General features: G+C 42.9%; 1 protein-coding gene across 2 annotated transcripts in view; it reads right to left on the reverse strand.

Moving 5' to 3' along the window:
• Positions 1-295: 295 nt before the first annotated feature.
• Positions 296-18,876, reverse strand: part of LOC146036635 (uncharacterized) — a 44,034-nt gene continuing 25,453 nt past the window's right edge. For both annotated transcript variants that reach the window (XM_083160571.1, XM_083160570.1), the window contains exons 7-16: positions 13,914-14,047; positions 12,288-12,409; positions 11,359-11,461; positions 10,274-10,475; positions 8,185-8,242; positions 8,034-8,089; positions 5,850-6,015; positions 5,137-5,295; positions 4,075-4,107; positions 296-748 (exon numbers count right to left, since the gene is read on the reverse strand). In XM_083160571.1, the coding sequence (XP_083016697.1) occupies positions 619-748; positions 4,075-4,107; positions 5,137-5,295; positions 5,850-6,015; positions 8,034-8,089; positions 8,185-8,242; positions 10,274-10,475; positions 11,359-11,461; positions 12,288-12,409; positions 13,914-14,047 (1,163 nt within the window). In that variant the 3' untranslated portion in view covers positions 296-618. The remainder of the gene's footprint in view (positions 749-4,074; positions 4,108-5,136; positions 5,296-5,849; positions 6,016-8,033; positions 8,090-8,184; positions 8,243-10,273; positions 10,476-11,358; positions 11,462-12,287; positions 12,410-13,913; positions 14,048-18,876) is intronic.

An 18,876-nucleotide genomic window follows, 5' to 3' on the forward strand; every position in this document is an offset into this window, starting at 1 on the left:
TGTAACAATATGTTAAATAAGGAAATGGGTAAGATGCAAAAGTACAAGACATCATCCAGTGATAAAGCATTGGCTCTGAGTCACTATGCTTATATCAGTGGGGCAGATGTATTAAGCCTTAACAAGAGATAAATGCAGGGGTGATAACGAGAGATAAACGTCCGGCCAATCAGCTCCTTACTGACTTTTTTCAAACACAGTCTGTAACATGGCAGTTGGCAGGTGATTGGCCGGACGTTTATCTCTCCGTATGACCCTTGCATTTATCTCTTGTTAAGGCTCAATACATCTGCCCCAGTGTTCTCAAACTCTGTCCTCCGGAGCCCACACAGTTCACGTTTTCCAGGTCACCCGGCAGGTGCATAGGTGCATTCATTACTAAGTGACCCATTTTAAATGATCCACAGGTGGAGCTAATTGTTTCACTTGTGATCCTGTGAGGTGACCTGCAAAGCATGCACTGTGTGGGGTCCTGAGGACCGAGTTTGAGAACCTGTGTGCTAGAGCATTGCCAGAATGCATATACTGTACACATGTCACCACTGACATTTCTGGCATTTTACTGTAGGTGCTCTTGAGGATCTATTAAACAGTACACAGCTTTATGCTCAATATTGATTATTCCCTGAGGTCACGCCGAGTTCCTCGAGGAGCAGGCTCCTCATCCCCACTCTTCTCTTCTTTCCCTCTCTTGCTTTTCTTGCGCTTGTGACGTCGGTGTGTCTCTCTTTCTTCACTGTCCTGCTTTCTGAAATTCAGAGATAGTTATTTACCTATTATCGACATATCACATAGCATTGTACATGTAGGAGGTAAGGATACAAATAAATAAATAAAACTAGTTATTCTGTGTCAGTCACACACTGGTGACCTCATATAGCCACACTGTAATTGTGTGCCTGGGATCCCAATACCCTCACACTCTGCGTGTAATAACTTATACTATTGGTAGGCCTATACACAGAATGAGAACAGAATAAAACAAGAATAAACATAAGCAGAGAGAATTAGATTTGGGTTGGGTTTTACTTCAAAGTGAGATCTATATTGCAGTGTAAAAATAAAGCAGCCAGTATTTACCTTGCACAGAAACAAAATAACTCACCCAAATCAAATTATCTCTGCACATTTTACATCTGCCCCCCTGCAGTGCACATCGTTTTGTCCATCTAAGAAGGATTTTGTCAGAAAGAGTGAACTAGAATAAGGCCCATAGTGAGGCCCTGCACAGATGACCAAGCAGTGCACATGTCGCTAATTGCACTCCCAGGGAAACTAGAACAGGCGTATCACAAACAGGAACTCATCCATCTGTCTCAGAAGGAGCACCTCTGATGTAGCACCCAGACCCTCCATCAGGTGAGTGGGGATTGGGGAAGTGTATGAAGCCATCAGTGTGTCACCTGCATGAAGTCATTGATGTGTGATAAATCATTTTAAAATATAATCACTGAGAGATTATATTGCTCTAATGACTTTTTCATTAGTTTTTCACTATTTGGCATTAATGTAAATTTTACTCCGTGTTCATATTTGATTACTGATTTTAAAGAGCCTGTTCACCAAGAACCATGGGCCTGATTCTGGTTGACTCTGTAAGCTGCGAAACTCACAGTTTACTGAGTCACAGAGCTACAACAAGAGTGCAGGTCGGTGAAGGTGCCCGCACAAAAGCCCTGCGCATGCGTATATGAGAATATGCACATATGCAGGGCACCAACATTGGTCCCCCATGCGAATACGCGGGGAACCGATCAAATAAGAATCAGGGCCCATATGTGGTATATGCTGATTATATAGGCGTTATGTGACATCTAAGGTAGCAGGTATAAGTTTCTTTTATTTTATTGTTACGGTTAGAAATACAGCTTCTAATTGTGCAGTGAAGCTCAGCAGATCCTATATCTGGTCAGCTACACAGTAATATCCTCTGAGAATTGATGTGCAGCCTCAATACAATGACTGCAGCACTTGTTTCACAAGCAGACATAGACCCAAGAGAGAATCATATAAAAACTCTCCTCGGGGATCCCCCCTGTTTTCTGTATAGGAGCACAGGTGTTTGTAATAGTGTATGTAGAATTTTCACATGTGTTTCGCCGCCAAGTAATTATTAGTGGTTAATTGTATTATTGTTTCAGTGTGTGCAGTTGTTATGTGTATATATTACCTCTGTTGTCAGTATGTATTATGCTGTCTTTGAGAAAGGTGGAAACAACGAAACATGTAGGGTTACCACCTAGTCCCTTTAATTCCGGACACATATTAATTACACAGGTTCTGTGGCTGGCTGACTTCAAGACTCCACTTCACCTGATTTTAAACTGCCACAGAACCTGTGTAATTAACATGTGTCCGGAATTAAAGGGACTAGGTGGTAACCCTAGAAACATGTCTTGTCAGACAGACATTGATCAGTTGGCTGCACAGGGATTGGTAACTATCAAATATGCCAATGCTGAAAATATTCCACTGTTGATACCAGAGTGTATTATGGGATAATAAATAATAATTTATGCATTTAAATTGGTGTGCTGATATTCTTGAGGAGATCTGGGATTTTATTGTACAATCTTCACATGATATTTAATCTTCAGTCAGCAAAAACTAGTACTGCTGGTGGAAGGAGTATTACAGGAGTCTGGTCTTCCATGTACAGGCTAAACTTCCAGTTTGAAATACAAAGAAAACCCACTACAGTCCCTAGCTGTTCATTACAGTCTTGTCCTGGAATAATGAATCCGATTTCTAAAGCCCTTTGCTTAGGTCTCATTCTTTTCTCACAGCTGTCTTTTGTTCCCCACATTCAGTCTGTTTCCAAATCCTAATACAAAAATCTAAGGCATATTTAGAGAATACACAACTGTATCTCACATGAGACACTGCACATGCATGCACTAATTATATCCCATATTGACTGTTGCAATAGCCTCCTAATTGGTCTTCCCTTAAACAGACTGTCATGCCCACAATCTATTTTGAATGCAGCTGCTCAACTATGCTTTGCAAAATCTTCTTCTGCCGCTGTTCCACTCAGGATTTCTAAATTTAAAAATGCAGTCCAAATTTTTTTCACTGGAACATTGGAGCAAGAGCTGGAGTCTGGGGGAGCCCTAGTAGAACTTAGTAACGACCCTAACGACATTAATTTACACACTAGTCTTTTTATACACTGGATACTGCAGGCTTTCCCAACCACGGTCCTCAAGGCACACCAACAGTGCAGGTTTTAGTGATATCCAGGCTTTAGCACAGATGGTTTAATCAGAATCACTCAGGGACTAATTAAGTCACCTGTGCTCAAACCTGGATATCACTAAAACCTGCACTGTTGGTTTGTCTTGAGGACCGTGGTTGGGAATGCCTGCTGTATGGAATACGTACTAATATTATGCCCCCTCCATCATACAGTACTTCACATTTGGGATGAGGTTTGGAATCAATGTTGGCATGCTGTGCCTTTTTCTCTCCACACATAGGGGGAAATTTACTAAAATGTGAATTCTACTTCACATGTGATGTTGCTAATCAGATCCTGTGTACTATCTTCTAGAGCAGCAGTTCTCAAACTGTGAGTCCTGACCCCAAAGTGGGTCCCCGACCTTCTCAGCATGAGGTTGCAACTCCATGCTGCTGACCATCAGGCTGATGACTTTTTTTAAACTCAGTCAGTGATTCAAGGAGTGAGAAAGTTCTGTTGAATTATTAATAATAATAATTGTATTTATATAGCGCTCTTTCTCAAATTGGACTCAAGGCGCTTAACAGATAGAATGAATGTAATACAGTACAGAAACAATTAAGTACAGAAAAGCTTTTCATAAACAATACTTAAGGGACTGAAGGAAACATTTGAGTAAATAGGAAAGTCCTGAAACTGTTTTTGACGCATTCTAGAGTGGGGGTCTCTCGAACTGTGCGGGGAAGTGAGTTCCATAAAGTCGGAGCTGAATGGCTAAAAGCTCGACCCTCAGATGAATTACGGGAGATCCTAGGGTATACGGTCATTTGGTCGATTAAAAACATGCTCAAGGAATAAATAGAAACAAAATATCACATGTAAGTGAAGCTTACTTCGGAGGTGGTTTCTTCACTGCAGGGGATTGTCTGTTGTGGAAGAATAAGTAACTATGTTAACATGCACATGATTATGCAAATTTTTACATTTTTAAAAACAACACTCAGGGGTAGATGTATGAAGCAGTGATCAGGGAGAAGAAGTGATAAACTGCCTGGTAATTTATCACTGGTCAATCAGCTTCTAACTGTCCCTTTTTAAACCCAGTCTGTAACTTAACAGTCAGGAGCTGATTGGCCGGTGATAAAGTCCTAGGCACTTTATCACTTCTCCTCCCTTATCACTGCATCATACATCTATCTACTATGCGATTTTGGCCCGATTCCACGCGATTTCGGCACTTGGGACGATAAATCGCGAGAAATCGGCCCAAAAATTGTATGCGTGTGACATTTGATCTGATCCGATGCGCGGTCCCGTGGGGGGGGGGGGGGGAGGGGGTTTACCGGTGACAGTGCGGCAGGAGGCGGTGATATGTCTGTGCGCCCCACCGGGTGGGTCCCGGTGATATGTCTGTGCACCGCAGCGGGTGGGCAGCAGCGGGCGGGTGCCGGTGACAGTGGGGCGGACGGCGGTGATATGTCTGTGCGCCGCAGCGGCTATTACAACTTTGAAATAACATTGTCAAATGACTGTCTGGCTTCCGCTCGGAAGGAGGCCGCTGATTGGCTGAGAGTGCTCTATCTCAGCCAATCAAAAACCGGACAGTCATTTGACCTGTTATTTCAAAGTTGTAATAGCCGCTGCTCGCCCGCCCGCTGCGGCGCACACACATGTCACCGCCGCCCGCCCCACTGTCATCGGCAAACCCCCCCCCCGCTGCTGCCCGACCCCACTACCGCCGCTGCCCACCCGCCTGATCCTCACCGCCCTGCAGCTCCCCCTTTTTTTTTTACATCTGATAAATCGCATGCGATTTATCAGATGTAAAAAATGGCCAAATTGTATGTGACCCGCCCGGGGAGCTGCCGGGCGGCTCGCAGGAGAATTGGGGACAAGTCGGCCTAATGTATGGGGGCCTTTACAGTCATGTCTACATTCCCAAAGAGAGAACCTACCGCCGAGACTTGTGCTTGCTGCCCTCATCTTTCTCTCTTTGCCGATAGTCTCCACTGAGTTTATCCTCTCTCTCCCAGGGGTGCTCACGACTGCGCATAGACTTACGCTCGTAGTCATAACTTTTTCCCCGTCTGTAATTTGTGTAACGATCACTTTCACTTGTGAGGTAAACATAAGCAGATCAGACATTCAGTTAAACTAAAGGAAGCAATGCAATTTGACACAACAGACAAATGGGTCCAAGGGAGAGTGAAAATTACTTCAGGACTCCACAAAGTGTGTAAATAATGAGTCACTTCCTTTAGACCCGGCAGAAAAGAGATAACATAAAGTATAAGAAGAATATATAAAAGATGATGAGCGCTAATAAATGGTTTAGAAGAGAGGAGAATAGAGATTTTTTTCCCTCTTTTACCTATTTCTATTCTCCTCTCTTCTAAACCATTTATTAGCGCTCATCATCTTTTATATATTGCCCTTATTTAATTGAGCAGCTTTTTTAAAGATTTAGCGCAGAGTTACCCCATTTTTATAAAGTATAAGAAGACCTATTTATATGATAAAAGTGAAAGTATGTATATGTGTTCATCATAGGCTCATACATGGCTTGATGGATCTGGGCAAAATTTAGTACACAAACCCTTCATTATCCAACTTAAAATAATAATCTAAGACAATACACCCCTTTAGAGGCCAATGCCATGTATCTTACATTTTATAGTTGTTAGAGTTCTGGTTCCTGACTCTGTCCAACTCTCTATCCCGCTGTCTTCTTGGTGTCCAGTCATGTACCCTTAGGCTATTGGTACCTTTGCTTATGGTGGTCACCCAAGAGCTCTGAGTGTTGGAGACAGGATGGTAACTCAGCATACCTGGCCCTGCAATGAAACAACAACAAGTCTAATTGTATTCATAACTATCAAAATTAAATGTAAACTCGTACAAAAAGTTGTGAGAAAGCATATTTGGTACTTGTGTATTATCACGGCGCCCACTAAGCTATTTGCTTTGTGGGCTACTCTGCGTAGGAAAACCGCGTCGCATCTCATGGGCCATTATAAGTACCGATGTGATGCAATTTTCCTATGCAATTTATTCAGTGCTCTTTTATTTATATTGTATAAGGTGTACAATGCCATTAGGTATACAATAATGACATACAATGAGGTTTTAGGCACCCCCCCCCCCCACTATCCACGCCACCCCAAAGCGTGGCGAGCGGCGGCGGAACGCGTCCTCCGACCTTTTCAAACCCCTACTATCCACGTTGGCGTGGAGTTGATTTTATATAGTGTGGTGAGCGTAGTGTGTCCCGCAGTTTGTGAGTCCGGCTGGTTACCGTATGTGTCCGCAGCACCCCGGATGGTGGTAGGAGCTTTTCCTGGCTTGTATATATTGCAACTTGTGGTATCCAGCCCACACCTGTTTTACTCCCAGTACGAGTCCATTCTGACTATACCGGAGCATTGTATATATGCTTATTAAAAATTCACAGTTTTACACTATGGAGCGCTCCTCTTTCATTGTATTTTCAGATTGTTATTTGATCCCGTGGGTCCTGGGATTGTTTGGAGTGAGCTACAGTCCGGATTGGGACTTAGTGTTTCACAACAGGGGCGGCCATACCCCTGCATTTGCTGGACTTTGGATTGCATTTTAGCGCTGATTGCTACACCTGTGTTTTTCTATATATATAATGGCTAGTTATGTGCACAAGAAATGGATATAGAGAGCGCTATATAAGAACCTCCACCTTAGTGTGTTATACAACAGTGGGTACAGATTTTTACAACTTGTAAAATGATTTTATTAAAACATGAATGGTGTAATCGATGTCAGACATTATTGGCAACATTGATGGTACATTTATGATACACGAATTTCAGATGAGTCGGGACCCAATGCGTTTCGTCGCTGTACGACTTCCTCAGGTGTGATAGACTCGAATTTTCTGAGCTTTAGAAGATGTGTGTAGAGTTTTTTTAAAAAACTTTTTTTTGACGCTGTGATGACGTCCTTTGATGCCGGAAAGTGAGTTCCTGCAAAAAGGCTGGATTCGCTGTCCGAGATTAAAATAAATACCGGAGGTGTACCACTAGATCCTTTCCCGTGTCTGACTGTGTCTGACTATAATGGCTAGTGTCTGTTTGTGTGTCTCTTAAACACTGCCATCTGTTGGCAGGGAGTGACACTGCACCTCTTTCTCTCTCACACATGCACAACAAACACAGAAGCAGACTAGCTTCCAAAGCATTTATATATATATATATATATATATAGAGGTCGAGAGGACCGGCACTTAGTATATCCAATAGGTCAACAGGTGAGGTGCCTTCCACATCAGAAGTATATAATAACGATTTTCAAAAAAATGAAAACAGGAGGCGGCACTCAAAGAAAACGTGGGTAAATTGTATTAAAGCATAAAAGTGCAAAACTGGTCAGTATACATGGTCAACAGTTTCGGAGCTGACGCCCCTTCCTCAAGACCACTGACACATCAACTGAATCAAACAAAACATAATGGTGAAGTGCAGAAAACTTCTGCACTTCACCATTATGTTTTGTTTGATTCAGTTGATGTGTCAGTGGTCTTGAGGAAGGGGCGTCAGCTCCGAAACTGTTGACCATGTATACTGACCAGTTTTGCACTTTTATGCTTTAATACAATTTACCCACGTTTTCTTTGAGTGCCGCCTCCTGTTTTCATTTTTTTGAAAATCGTTAATATATATATATATATATATATATATATATATATAAAATTGTGCACTCCAATTTTTGTGCATCTCCAATTTTTTCCTATGTACCGTGGGATCGGCTTGTGGGTGTAAAGGCTGCACCATACATCAAGTTGATAAAGTAAAACTGTTAATGAAAGAAAATTATTACTCACCAGAAGATAAGTAACTGTGGCAAGGTGGTGGTCTACTGTTGTAGGTAACAGGGGGTCTTTAAAAGAGAAGCCACAAAACTTTAACATAGAAAGAACCATTAAATGCAGTAATTATGTTATTTTCCAGTCATTGACAAGGCCTCAAACTTACCCATTAGGGGGTGGCATGTGTGAAGTAGGTGGGGGAACAAGTGGGGGAGGCATCAGTACTAGAAATACAAGGCAGTGAGAGTGCACATTTAGGGATTCTCTAATTACATATCATATACTGTATATAACTACTGCCACTCAAGGTTACTCAGTATAACAAGAACAGGATTTGAAATGCTAAGAAAACATATTCCTATGTACGTGAAATGAAAACAATTGACAGAGGTGCAATCCTGCGATACAATGAAAAGATAAATGAAATAGTATGCGCTAAAGATTACAGATATGTGGTTATTATGCCAGGAGCACACAAGTAGGGCCCTCTACTTCTCATTCTCTCCCAGTACTAGCCCCAGTGTGCTCCCTCTCAGGGACTCTGTGCGCTGTTCCTCTGGCCTTGGGTAATGTAAATATTCTGCTGTTTGATTTTTCCCTTGTAACATCTTTTTGTACATTTTAGATATACCATATATACTCGAGTATAAGCCTACTTTTTCAGAACAGTTTTTATGCTGAAAAAGCCCCCCTCGGCTTATACTCGAGTGAGTGTCCCACTTGAGTCAATATGTTTTCCCAGTTTTTTTTTGTAAAATGATGTGCCTCGGCTTATATTCGGGTCGACTTATACTCGAGTATATACGGTAATTGTTTGTGTTACATTGTAACTTTCTCTGTATGGAGCTTCTTTAAGGTCACTTGGTGGCATCATAAAAATAAAAGATAATATAAAAATAAAAAAATGTCACAGACACTAAGAATTTAAAATAATAGATATTTCTCTGGTCCTTTGTAGCATAGTTTATACATAAGTGACACCAAATCAGACTCTTATAATTAAACATAGAAACATAGAATTTGACGGCAGAAAAGAACCCCTTGCCCCATCTAGTCTGCCCCTTTTTTTAACCATATTTGATCCTTATTTCTATGTAAGGCTATCAATATGCCTATCCCAAGCATGTTTTTAAATTGTTCTACTGTATTTGCCTCTACCACCTCTGATGGGAGGCTATTCCACTTATCTACTACTCTTTCTGTGAAGTAATTTTTTCTCAAAGTTCCCCTGAATCTTCCAACCTCTAGTGTCAGTGCATGTCCTCGTGTTCTGTTGCTCCTCTTCCTGTGAAGAATATCTCCCACCTGTACCTTGTTAATACCTTTGATATATTTGAAAGTTTCTATCATGTCCCCCCTTTCCCTTCTCTGCTCTAAAGTATACATATTAAGATCTTTTAGTCTTTCCAGGTAATTTTTGTGATGTAGGCCATGCACCAATTTAGTTGCCCTTCTTTGTACAGTGTCTAATGTATTTATAGCCTTCTGGAGTTATGGCCTCCAGTACCGAACACAGTTCTCTAGATGAGGTCGTACCAATGACCTATACAGTGGCATTATTACTTCTTTCTACTGCTGATACCTCTCCCTATGCAACCAAGCATCTGACTTGCCTTCTTCATTGCTTTGTTACATTGCCTAGCTGCCTGAAATAGTGACACCTAGATCCTTCTCTTCCTCAGTAGTTTCCATTATAGTGACATTTATACTATATTTAGTATTTTGCTTTTTGAGACCCAAGTGCATAATTTTGCATTTTTTGGCATTAAACTGTAGTTGCTATGCTCTTGACCATTCCTCTAATCTACCTAGATCATCAATCATTTGTTTTACCCCTCCTGGTGTGTCTACCCTGTTGCATACCTTTATGTCATCTGTAAAAAGGCACATTTTACCCTCAATTCCATTTGCAATATCACCAATAAAGATATTAAAAAGCACTGTTCCAAGTACAGATCCCTGGGGTACTCCACTGGTTACAAATTCCCTCCTGTGACTGCACTCTGTTTACTACAACTCTCTGTTTTCTGTCCTGCAACCAAGAACTTATCCATTCAACCCTCTTAGAATCCAATCCCAAGCTTTCAAGTCTACAGCCCCACCTTCATCTATTATTTTAGTCAAACAGTTCTATGTGTAATAAATAAGAGAATGTTTTCTAATTATCATTAAACACATCTGGTCTATGCCATGACATGTCCTCCCTTAACTTGATAAACATGAAAAGAAAAATGTACTCTCTAGCCACCAATTACCAATGGGCCTGCATTCACTTGGAGGGTGCATGGCTGGCGGGACCTGGTTGACTGGAGGGGGACGTTGGAAGAAAATAGGCGGTGGGGGGAGCCTAGGGAATGGTGGAGGATTTGGGGAAATGGGTGGTGGAGGGAGAAGAGGTGGAGGAGGTTGCTGATGTTGCATCATGAGATGGGGTTTGTATTCCTGATTACCAACCACCTTTAGGAGGAAATAAACATTTACAATTAAAATCTTATATCTACAAAATACAATTTCAAAAACATACAGTTATGAATTGTCTAACTGCCTCATGTCCAACTGATTCATATGTCCAAATTACATATATCCTATATTATCTCTGCAATTACTCTGCACAACAGTGTGAATATATATGTGCTTGAACAACAGACTTAAATAGGAAAGCATATGAGGACACAGTAGAATTGGTTGTGGACCATTAGGTCGAACAGTTTCATGTTGACAGTCACTAGATTGATCCCATATGGTTGACATGCACATGGTAGAAAGGGTCAACTAGTCAAAATTAGTCAAATTTTCCAACCTGAAAAGGTCGACAGGCACCAAAGTTTGACATGGAAATGATCAAAACAGAAACGGTTGACCAACTTTATTTTTGGCATTCATTTTGTATGTTAAACCATGTAAAAGACAAATGAGTGGAAATGTGGACCCTCATGGGCTTGCTTCGCTCACCACGCTGCAACAAGTCCCTATTCCCAATCATAATTAACCTGGGCGGTGGTATAGTATGAAAAAGTAAAAAAGAGTACATTTAAAAATTGTGTCGACCATTTGAATGACTCAACCTTTTGAATACGTTGACCTTAAGCACTGTCAATATTTATATGTTGACTTTTTGGTACCTGTTGACCTAATGCATGGCGACCATATGGGGGACTGTTGACCGATCATCTGAATACCAGTAGAAAGAGTAGCAAAGACTGCATAATATGCTGTGCAACAATATTAACAAAAATACCCTAAAATACAACTTATACCATAGACCATAAAACAAAGGGAGACCGTTATAAATATTTTAGTATTAACAACAGTGGTTGAAAAAAAAAAAAGTTTCAGTCACCTCAATGGGATGGTCATCTGACTGAACGTCCCATCTCCGGCCTTCAACCCGGGTGATATTACAGATCTCCCCATCAGTTTCATAGGGGGCCCCAACCTGCTTCCTAACAATAAATCACATACATTACCTCACAATGAATTATTGCATTCAATGGAAAAGATGTACTGGCTGGCACAACTATGGCAGGTTAGTGTACCTATACCCAGGGCTATTTTTCAGCAGGCTCCAGCAGGAACTGAGGCCCTTATTCTAGTTCACTCTTTCTGACAAAATATTTCTTAGATGGACAAAACCATGTGTACTGCAGGTGAGGCAGGTGTTACTTGTGCAGAGATAATTAGATTTGGGTGGGGTTTTACACCTGCCTCACCTGCAGTGCACATGGTTTTGTCCATCTAAGAAATATTTTGTCAGAAAGAGTGAACTAGAATAATGGCCTCAGTTCCTGCTGGAGCCTACTGAAAAATAGCCCTGCCTATACCAATATATAGCTATTCACACCAGACTTAAGGAATGAGAGGGGAAAGTTGCTGATAATATGATTTTTACTATACAAATTAACAATATTATGTACTGCTGTACAGAGAATATTATTATCATACATTATAGGGCAGTGGTCTCCAACCTTATTTGGGGCGTGAGCTACTCGAGACAAAATAAACCGCCTGAAGAGCTACTAAAACACTTGAATTCATCTCATAAATGTGAGGAACAGCGATGTTCTTTAGTTATATAGCATATGGGAGGACACAATGGAAGTAGAGACTAGGTCATATTTATAATGGGTGCAGGGTGTGATATACAGGTATATATAGATAGATGGAGGGAATGTATATTATTCACACCTTTCCTTGTCCCACCAAAGCTTATAATATACATTCCCAACCACACACACATAATATTAATTAGGTATAGTTAGGTATTTTTACCCATTTATGGAGATTTCGGATACTCTTGTTCCTTCTCTACAAACAGGATTATTAAACTTCAAATTGGTATTGTCAAAACCATTTTCTTCTGTGTCTGCATTACCCATCCTGCCTTGCTGCACCTGAGTAGACAATACAAAGCTTACTAGTGGAAGCAACCAAGTTTTCTTGACTAAGATAAAGAAATGAATTGTTTTGCCTCTATTTAAACCCTTTGTGTGCCAAGTGAATTTGTCAAAATAGGTGTGAACATTGGCAAGCAAACATTTTTATTCATCGCAATGACCTGCAATGTTACCAGGAAATATAATTTTTTTTACACAACATTTATTTGACTTTATATAACATATGTGAGCGACAATGGCATTTTCAGCAGATGTTTTGAACATCTCTCACAGAGATGTTGGCACTCATAGGATTAAACACTCTTATTTTGTTAGCATTTTGTTCTGTGTTTAAGAGAACATCCAAATCAGAAATATTAGTAACACACATTAAACATAGATTGTGTGAGAATGTATTCAAGACTTCTTGTTGGGATGGCAGAGTTCAGACTAAAAAAGGGCAATGTGGATGGACATACAGTATGTCACACAGACACCGTAAGACCATATCAATTGTAAGTGCACTTGGTTTACAAATAAAACTAACTGGAGGCTGCCTGGCCCCTGCAGGCTTGCTGAAATTGCCACACTGTGATCTAGGTGGCTTGCTGCGCTCGCCACAGGTTCTATTCTCTCTATGGGGGTTGTGGACCCCATGAAGGAGGCTATCCCCTGTAAGTCAGAATCCTGACTGTTGGGCATTTCACAGTCGGGATTCCGATGAGGGTAAACTGATCGGTGGAATCCCGACTGTCAGAATGTCATCCGGCACCCCAATAAAATAACCCCAATAAAATAATCGGCAAAGTTTCCAGAGGTTCAAAATTGCTCTATGGGTCAACACTGTATAAAAATGCTCTAAAAAATGGTTTTGATTAATGAGTACATACTGTATACATATATCATATACTTAGTGGCCACATTACTTCACTATTGTCTTAATTATAGCTTACTCCTGGGGGGTGTCAGCCCGTGGCACAAGTGAGTGCGGTTATACAGTATGCCATAGATCTGCGTAGAAATATCCACTGGAGGGGCAGTGTAGAACACTGTTGTCTGTGTAGTGCTCTATTGCAACGCGACTCACCCCCTCAGCCGGCTAACTTAGCCCCCTACAATAGGATTTTAGGTGTGTTTCTGTATTTTATCCATGTTAGAGCAGAATATAAACCAGATAAATAAGATATTTATGGCATACAGGTTTTTTTTCATGACATTATGGGACGTCCATAACACTTGGAGAGACATATGTTGGTAGAGCTTTGCTTACATTATCTAAATGAGTGCACACAACATTCTATACATATACTAAACATTAGGACTAATTCAGACCTGATCAAAATGGACTGCAATTTAGATTTCATTTGAACACACCTCATCCAAATCTAACTCTCTCTGCACGTTACATCTGCCCAACCTGCAGTGTACATGGTTTTGTCCATTTGAGAAAAAAGGTGTTTTGCGATCAGGTCTGAATTAGGCCCTTTGTCCGGTAGACGAGGTCATGTGAAGATTGCTATACCGTTATTTTATTCTCCTTGATGTGTGGGTGATAAGTACTGTCCAATCCAGACTGGAGTCTCCTCTGCTTCTCGCAATACACTTTCCATGTTGCTTCATTGAATCCATAATTGAAATAATCAGAAAGATCTGCACCTTAAAAGCAACAAAGTTAAGTAAGTAGACAAAGGGCAGAATAAAAGTAAAACTTCTAACTTTCCTGTAACAAGATGTGAGACTTATTGTTTACTAGGTATAGTCAACCATGTTACATAGCGATATATTGTAAATTGGCATCAACATTCTTTGATGCCCCGTTACATGCTATGGTGGATATTTCTGGCAAGCAGGGACTCGCCTATGCAGATTCCAGTTTTTAAAAAGTTGATTCTGAATTGTTGAAAACAGCCGCTGGATTTTGAAATCTGCAGCCGTTTTCGCAGATCCACGGGCTTTCCGTCTGTCAGAAAAATTGATCTAACATTGAATAGGTCGAATGTAGATTAAAGCTATTTTTGTTGAAATTAGCCGGATTGAATACCCCCCCCCCCCCCCCTCAACACCACCACCCCCCATGACAAACCTGGTTAATAATATTATGAATGAAAACCTGCAGTGTGTTGTCTTCCCTGTCATAATGGGCCTTATTTTGGTTCATTCTTTCTGACAAAATCCTTCTTAGATGAGCAAAACCATGTGCACTGCAGGGGGGGGGCAGATGTAACCTGTGCACCAAAGGCTTGCTCACAAGAACCTGATTTCCCTGTTCAAGGCTTTGATGAAAAAAGTGAATCTTGAGAACCTGTCTGATAGGGAAAGAGCTGCAGTGGTAGCAGAGAGTGCAGCTGCTATAGGGCCCAGAGCAGAGAGAGTGTGACAAAGCCCCTGGAGGGGTGACGTGCGATGGTGTACCTGGACTCTGGACTTGCCGACTTCAGATCTTCACGGCTTCTTCTCGGAAGAACCTGTGGCAGGGGATGGCACAACCCAAGGAGAACCCCCGGAAGCGACACTACTACAATTAGCAGTGACAAATATTTATTTAACGAAACACCTGTGCTAGTCACTGCGATGCATTTGTACACATATGCAGAAATCAATAAGAAAGAGGTGCAGCATGTAAACATTTACTTTAAGGCATTAGACACTCAATAATCACAAATACATTTAAAGAAAACCATATCAGAGAAAGCAATATTACTACCGCCAGGTGGCGCTTCACACCCTGTGGATGCTGAACTACAGTCTCTCAGCTCCTGCACGTGCCAGACCTTTCTCTTCCTTCCAAGCTGCTGGGATCACCTCTGACCTCTCTCTTCCTGTCATGCTCTGCTGATGCTCCTCACTAGAGTGCTCCCCCCTCAGGAATGCAGGTAGGGACAGATACAGCAGGGTCCTAGCTCCTGCTTTGGCTGTTTAACCCTTCCTGTCCTGGACAGTGGACAGGGGTCTTCTTAGGCAGCGTTGGCTGCCAATGTTTAGGTCCTTTGGGGCACAGGGGCACACCAGAGGTACCCTGGAGTGGGGTACTACATGCCACCCCACTGGAAATTTGCCTGTCCTCAGGCAAACAACAGGGGCATTAAGTCCTTTCAATGTCCATGACACCACATTGAACCAATGAAAGAAAACAGATGCAAACAATTATACATTACATGACAAATACACGTTAATACCTTTCTGCTGCCACCTGGCTATCTAAAGTGGGCTCCCTGGGTCAACCATCCCTCCGCCACAGGACTCCCATCCCTCTGCGGTCCAGGTGCTTCAATGATGAGCATGGATGTCGCCCACTCTCACAGTGCGACTGGCACTAAACACGTCTCGCCTCTTGGTCTCGCCTCTTGGACCTCTGTATCGCCTGTTGTATCCTGAAGACAAACTCTTCTCCAGAGATGGTCATATATTCACTGTTTGTCACAGGCCTCACTTCGGTGAAACAGGTCTCGGCCTTCTCAGCTGTCTTTGCGATTTCCATAGTGGCCTTTGCTTTGGGCGGTGGTATAGTTGCCTTTGGGCTTTCAAGTTCCAATGGCTCCATTTTCTTTGCCACGGTCATGTGGGCCACAACTTCGAGGCATCTCTTCCGTTCAGCGTTACTGGCATCTGTCTGCTGGAGGCTTGCTGTCTGGTCACCCGAATTTACCATTCTTGGGGTGTACTCCTTGTCGGTTCCTGGCCTCACTTCTTTAGGCTGAGCTTCGGCCTTCTCCGCTTTCCTTGAGGTTTCCACAGAGCCATTAGGTTGAGACGGTGGCCTAGTGGGTTCTGGAGGACACTGCAGTCTAATGGCATTTTCATGGCACTGTTGCACTACCTCATTCTGACTCTGTACGTCTGTTCTCTCATTGATCTCCAGCCGTCCCTTTCTCATTGAGCCTTTAGGTTCTGGTGATCGTGGCATCTGGTCAGGCCGGGGGTGATTACTGATGGGCCGGTCAATCTTGCTACAAACATCCTGCGACCTTCTCCTCTTCAGGTGGTGCTGACCATATGGCTGGTGTATGAAGCGTCGATGTTGACTGTGGATAGTTGCATATCTGCTGCCTCTTACTGCAGCACCACCGGGGCCTGTTACGTTGGTTGCCTTAACACCTCTCCTTCCATTGGTCACTTCGAATTCGACCCATTCTCCTTTTTCCAGGCTTCGGAAGTATTTGTTCCTAGGGGTCTTCTGGATACCGGTATAGTGCACGTATACGGTTCTCCTATTGTCTGCCCTTATGAAGCCATAGCCACGTGCTACACTGAACCACGATACTTGGCCGGTCAAGTTTCTTGTTCTGACTTGCCGCTCCTCAGTGTCAGGTGGTATTCTTGCCGTGGTCTGACTTTGCATGAGTTCTCGGTGACCTAGTAGTGGGTCTCTTCCCAAGGGTCGGTCCTCCTCGTCGAATTGACCGGTAGAGCGTCTTCCCGTTTCTCTATACATACTCCTCCGAGGTCGGCCTCCTCTCTCCCTTCGTGGACGCCATTTGTGGTGTCTGGATTCGCTCTGTTCCAGTCTTTGCCCCATTCGGGCGAGATCTAAGGCCAGTTCTGTGAGCTTACTGTTAATGGCGGACAATGGGTCTGGGCCTACTGGTGATTGCGTCTCTTGAAGTACTGTTCTCTTCTTTACACTACCAGGTCCCTGGCGTTTGGCTTCCCAGTGATCCTCCGTCTCTTCTTCTTCCGCCGTAGCTCCTTCTTCTGGCTCTTCATTCTGGACTTTTTCCAACACCTGTAGTGCCGATTCCTTTAGCTCCTCAAATGTGCAGCCTTGTTCTTGCCGCTTTATCATTCGGAGCTGGGCGCGGGTGGTCTCTTCTCTTGCCCCTTCTACGAAGAGGTCTATCAGCATTTCCTCCGCTAGTGGTACTTCTCTCGGGTCTGCGGCTTGTACTGCCTTCATGGCCTCGTGTAATGCCAGTGCAAAATCACGCAGTGATTCTCCCTGTTTCTGCTTCCTGGCATATAACCTGCTCTTCAGCACTGGCACGGTTTTGGCATTGAAGATCTTTGCCAGTTTTTTCAATATCTTGTCCGCCGTCTCCTTGTCGCCTTCTGACCATGATTTGACTTCTCTCAGGGCGGACCCTCTCAGTTGCGCCAGCAATATTTCTTTGCTTTGTTCTTCGTTCAGTTGGTATAGGGTGAACGTCGAATTCATGCGGTCCTTGAATGCCTTAAAAGTGCTTGTGCCTTTCGTCCGCGTATCTCCCGAGAATGTGAGTAGCCACGTGGCTCCGAAGTAGTAGGGCATCGTGATCTGTGCTGCCGCTGTCTTCGGCGGTTCTCTGTCCTCTGGTAGTAGCGGAAGACGTCTGCGGGGGGACGGTGGTGGAGTGCCGGTTTCCGACATGTTTCCGATCCTGTTCGTGGACGCCACGTGTGACAAAGCCCCTGGAGGGGTGACGTGCGATGGTGTACCTGGACTCTGGACTTGCCGACTTCAGATCTTCACGGCTTCTTCTCGGAAGAACCTGTGGCAGGGGATGGCACAACCCAAGGAGAACCCCCGGAAGCGACACTACTACAATTAGCAGTGACAAATATTTATTTAACGAAACACCTGTGCTAGTCACTGCGATGCATTTGTACACATATGCAGAAATCAATAAGAAAGAGGTGCAGCATGTAAACATTTACTTTAAGGCATTAGACACTCAATAATCACAAATACATTTAAAGAAAACCATATCAGAGAAAGCAATATTACTTCACTAAAAACACTGTACTGTACATGTGACACGGTAACACCAAATGTCCGCCAGGTGGCGCTTCACACCCTGTGGATGCTGAACTACAGTCTCTCAGCTCCTGCACGTGCCAGACCTTTCTCTTCCTTCCAAGCTGCTGGGATCACCTCTGACCTCTCTCTTCCTGTCATGCTCTGCTGATGCTCCTCACTAGAGTGCTCCCCCCTCAGGAATGCAGGTAGGGACAGATACAGCAGGGTCCTAGCTCCTGCTTTGGCTGTTTAACCCTTCCTGTCCTGGACAGTGGACAGGGGTCTTCTTAGGCAGCGTTGGCTGCCAATGTTTAGGTCCTTTGGGGCACAGGGGCACACCAGAGGTACCCTGGAGTGGGGTACTACAAGAGGCACACTGTCACTGTCAAAGTTACATGTGCCATATACATTTTTTTAACATTGGGAGGAAAATACTGCAGGTGCCTTACAAACCTTTGTCTTGGGGCTACAGTACATATGTAATTACATCCCTGTACCTGTTCTTTGTAATGTGGTATAAAAAAAGAACTGGATGCCATTACAATTGCATCAATACATTGCATTAGATGTACCCAGACTTATACATGTCACACATACTGCATGTACAAGTGCATTCAGAGAAATCAGAGGAAAATGTACTTATAGGTCGCTTTGCTTTCACTCTTCTATCAAATTCTTTCCAGAGCAGCTGGATGGGTTTTAAATCTCAAGACTGTGCCAATTTTCCCATGATTTGGATTCCGCAGTCTTGTTCTTTTCTTATTCTTAGTTT

Source organism: Crinia signifera, chromosome 9, assembly GCF_055691185.1.
Source record: "Crinia signifera chromosome 9, ASM5569118v1, whole genome shotgun sequence".
In the NCBI taxonomy this organism is placed as follows: Eukaryota; Metazoa; Chordata; class Amphibia; order Anura; family Myobatrachidae; genus Crinia; species Crinia signifera.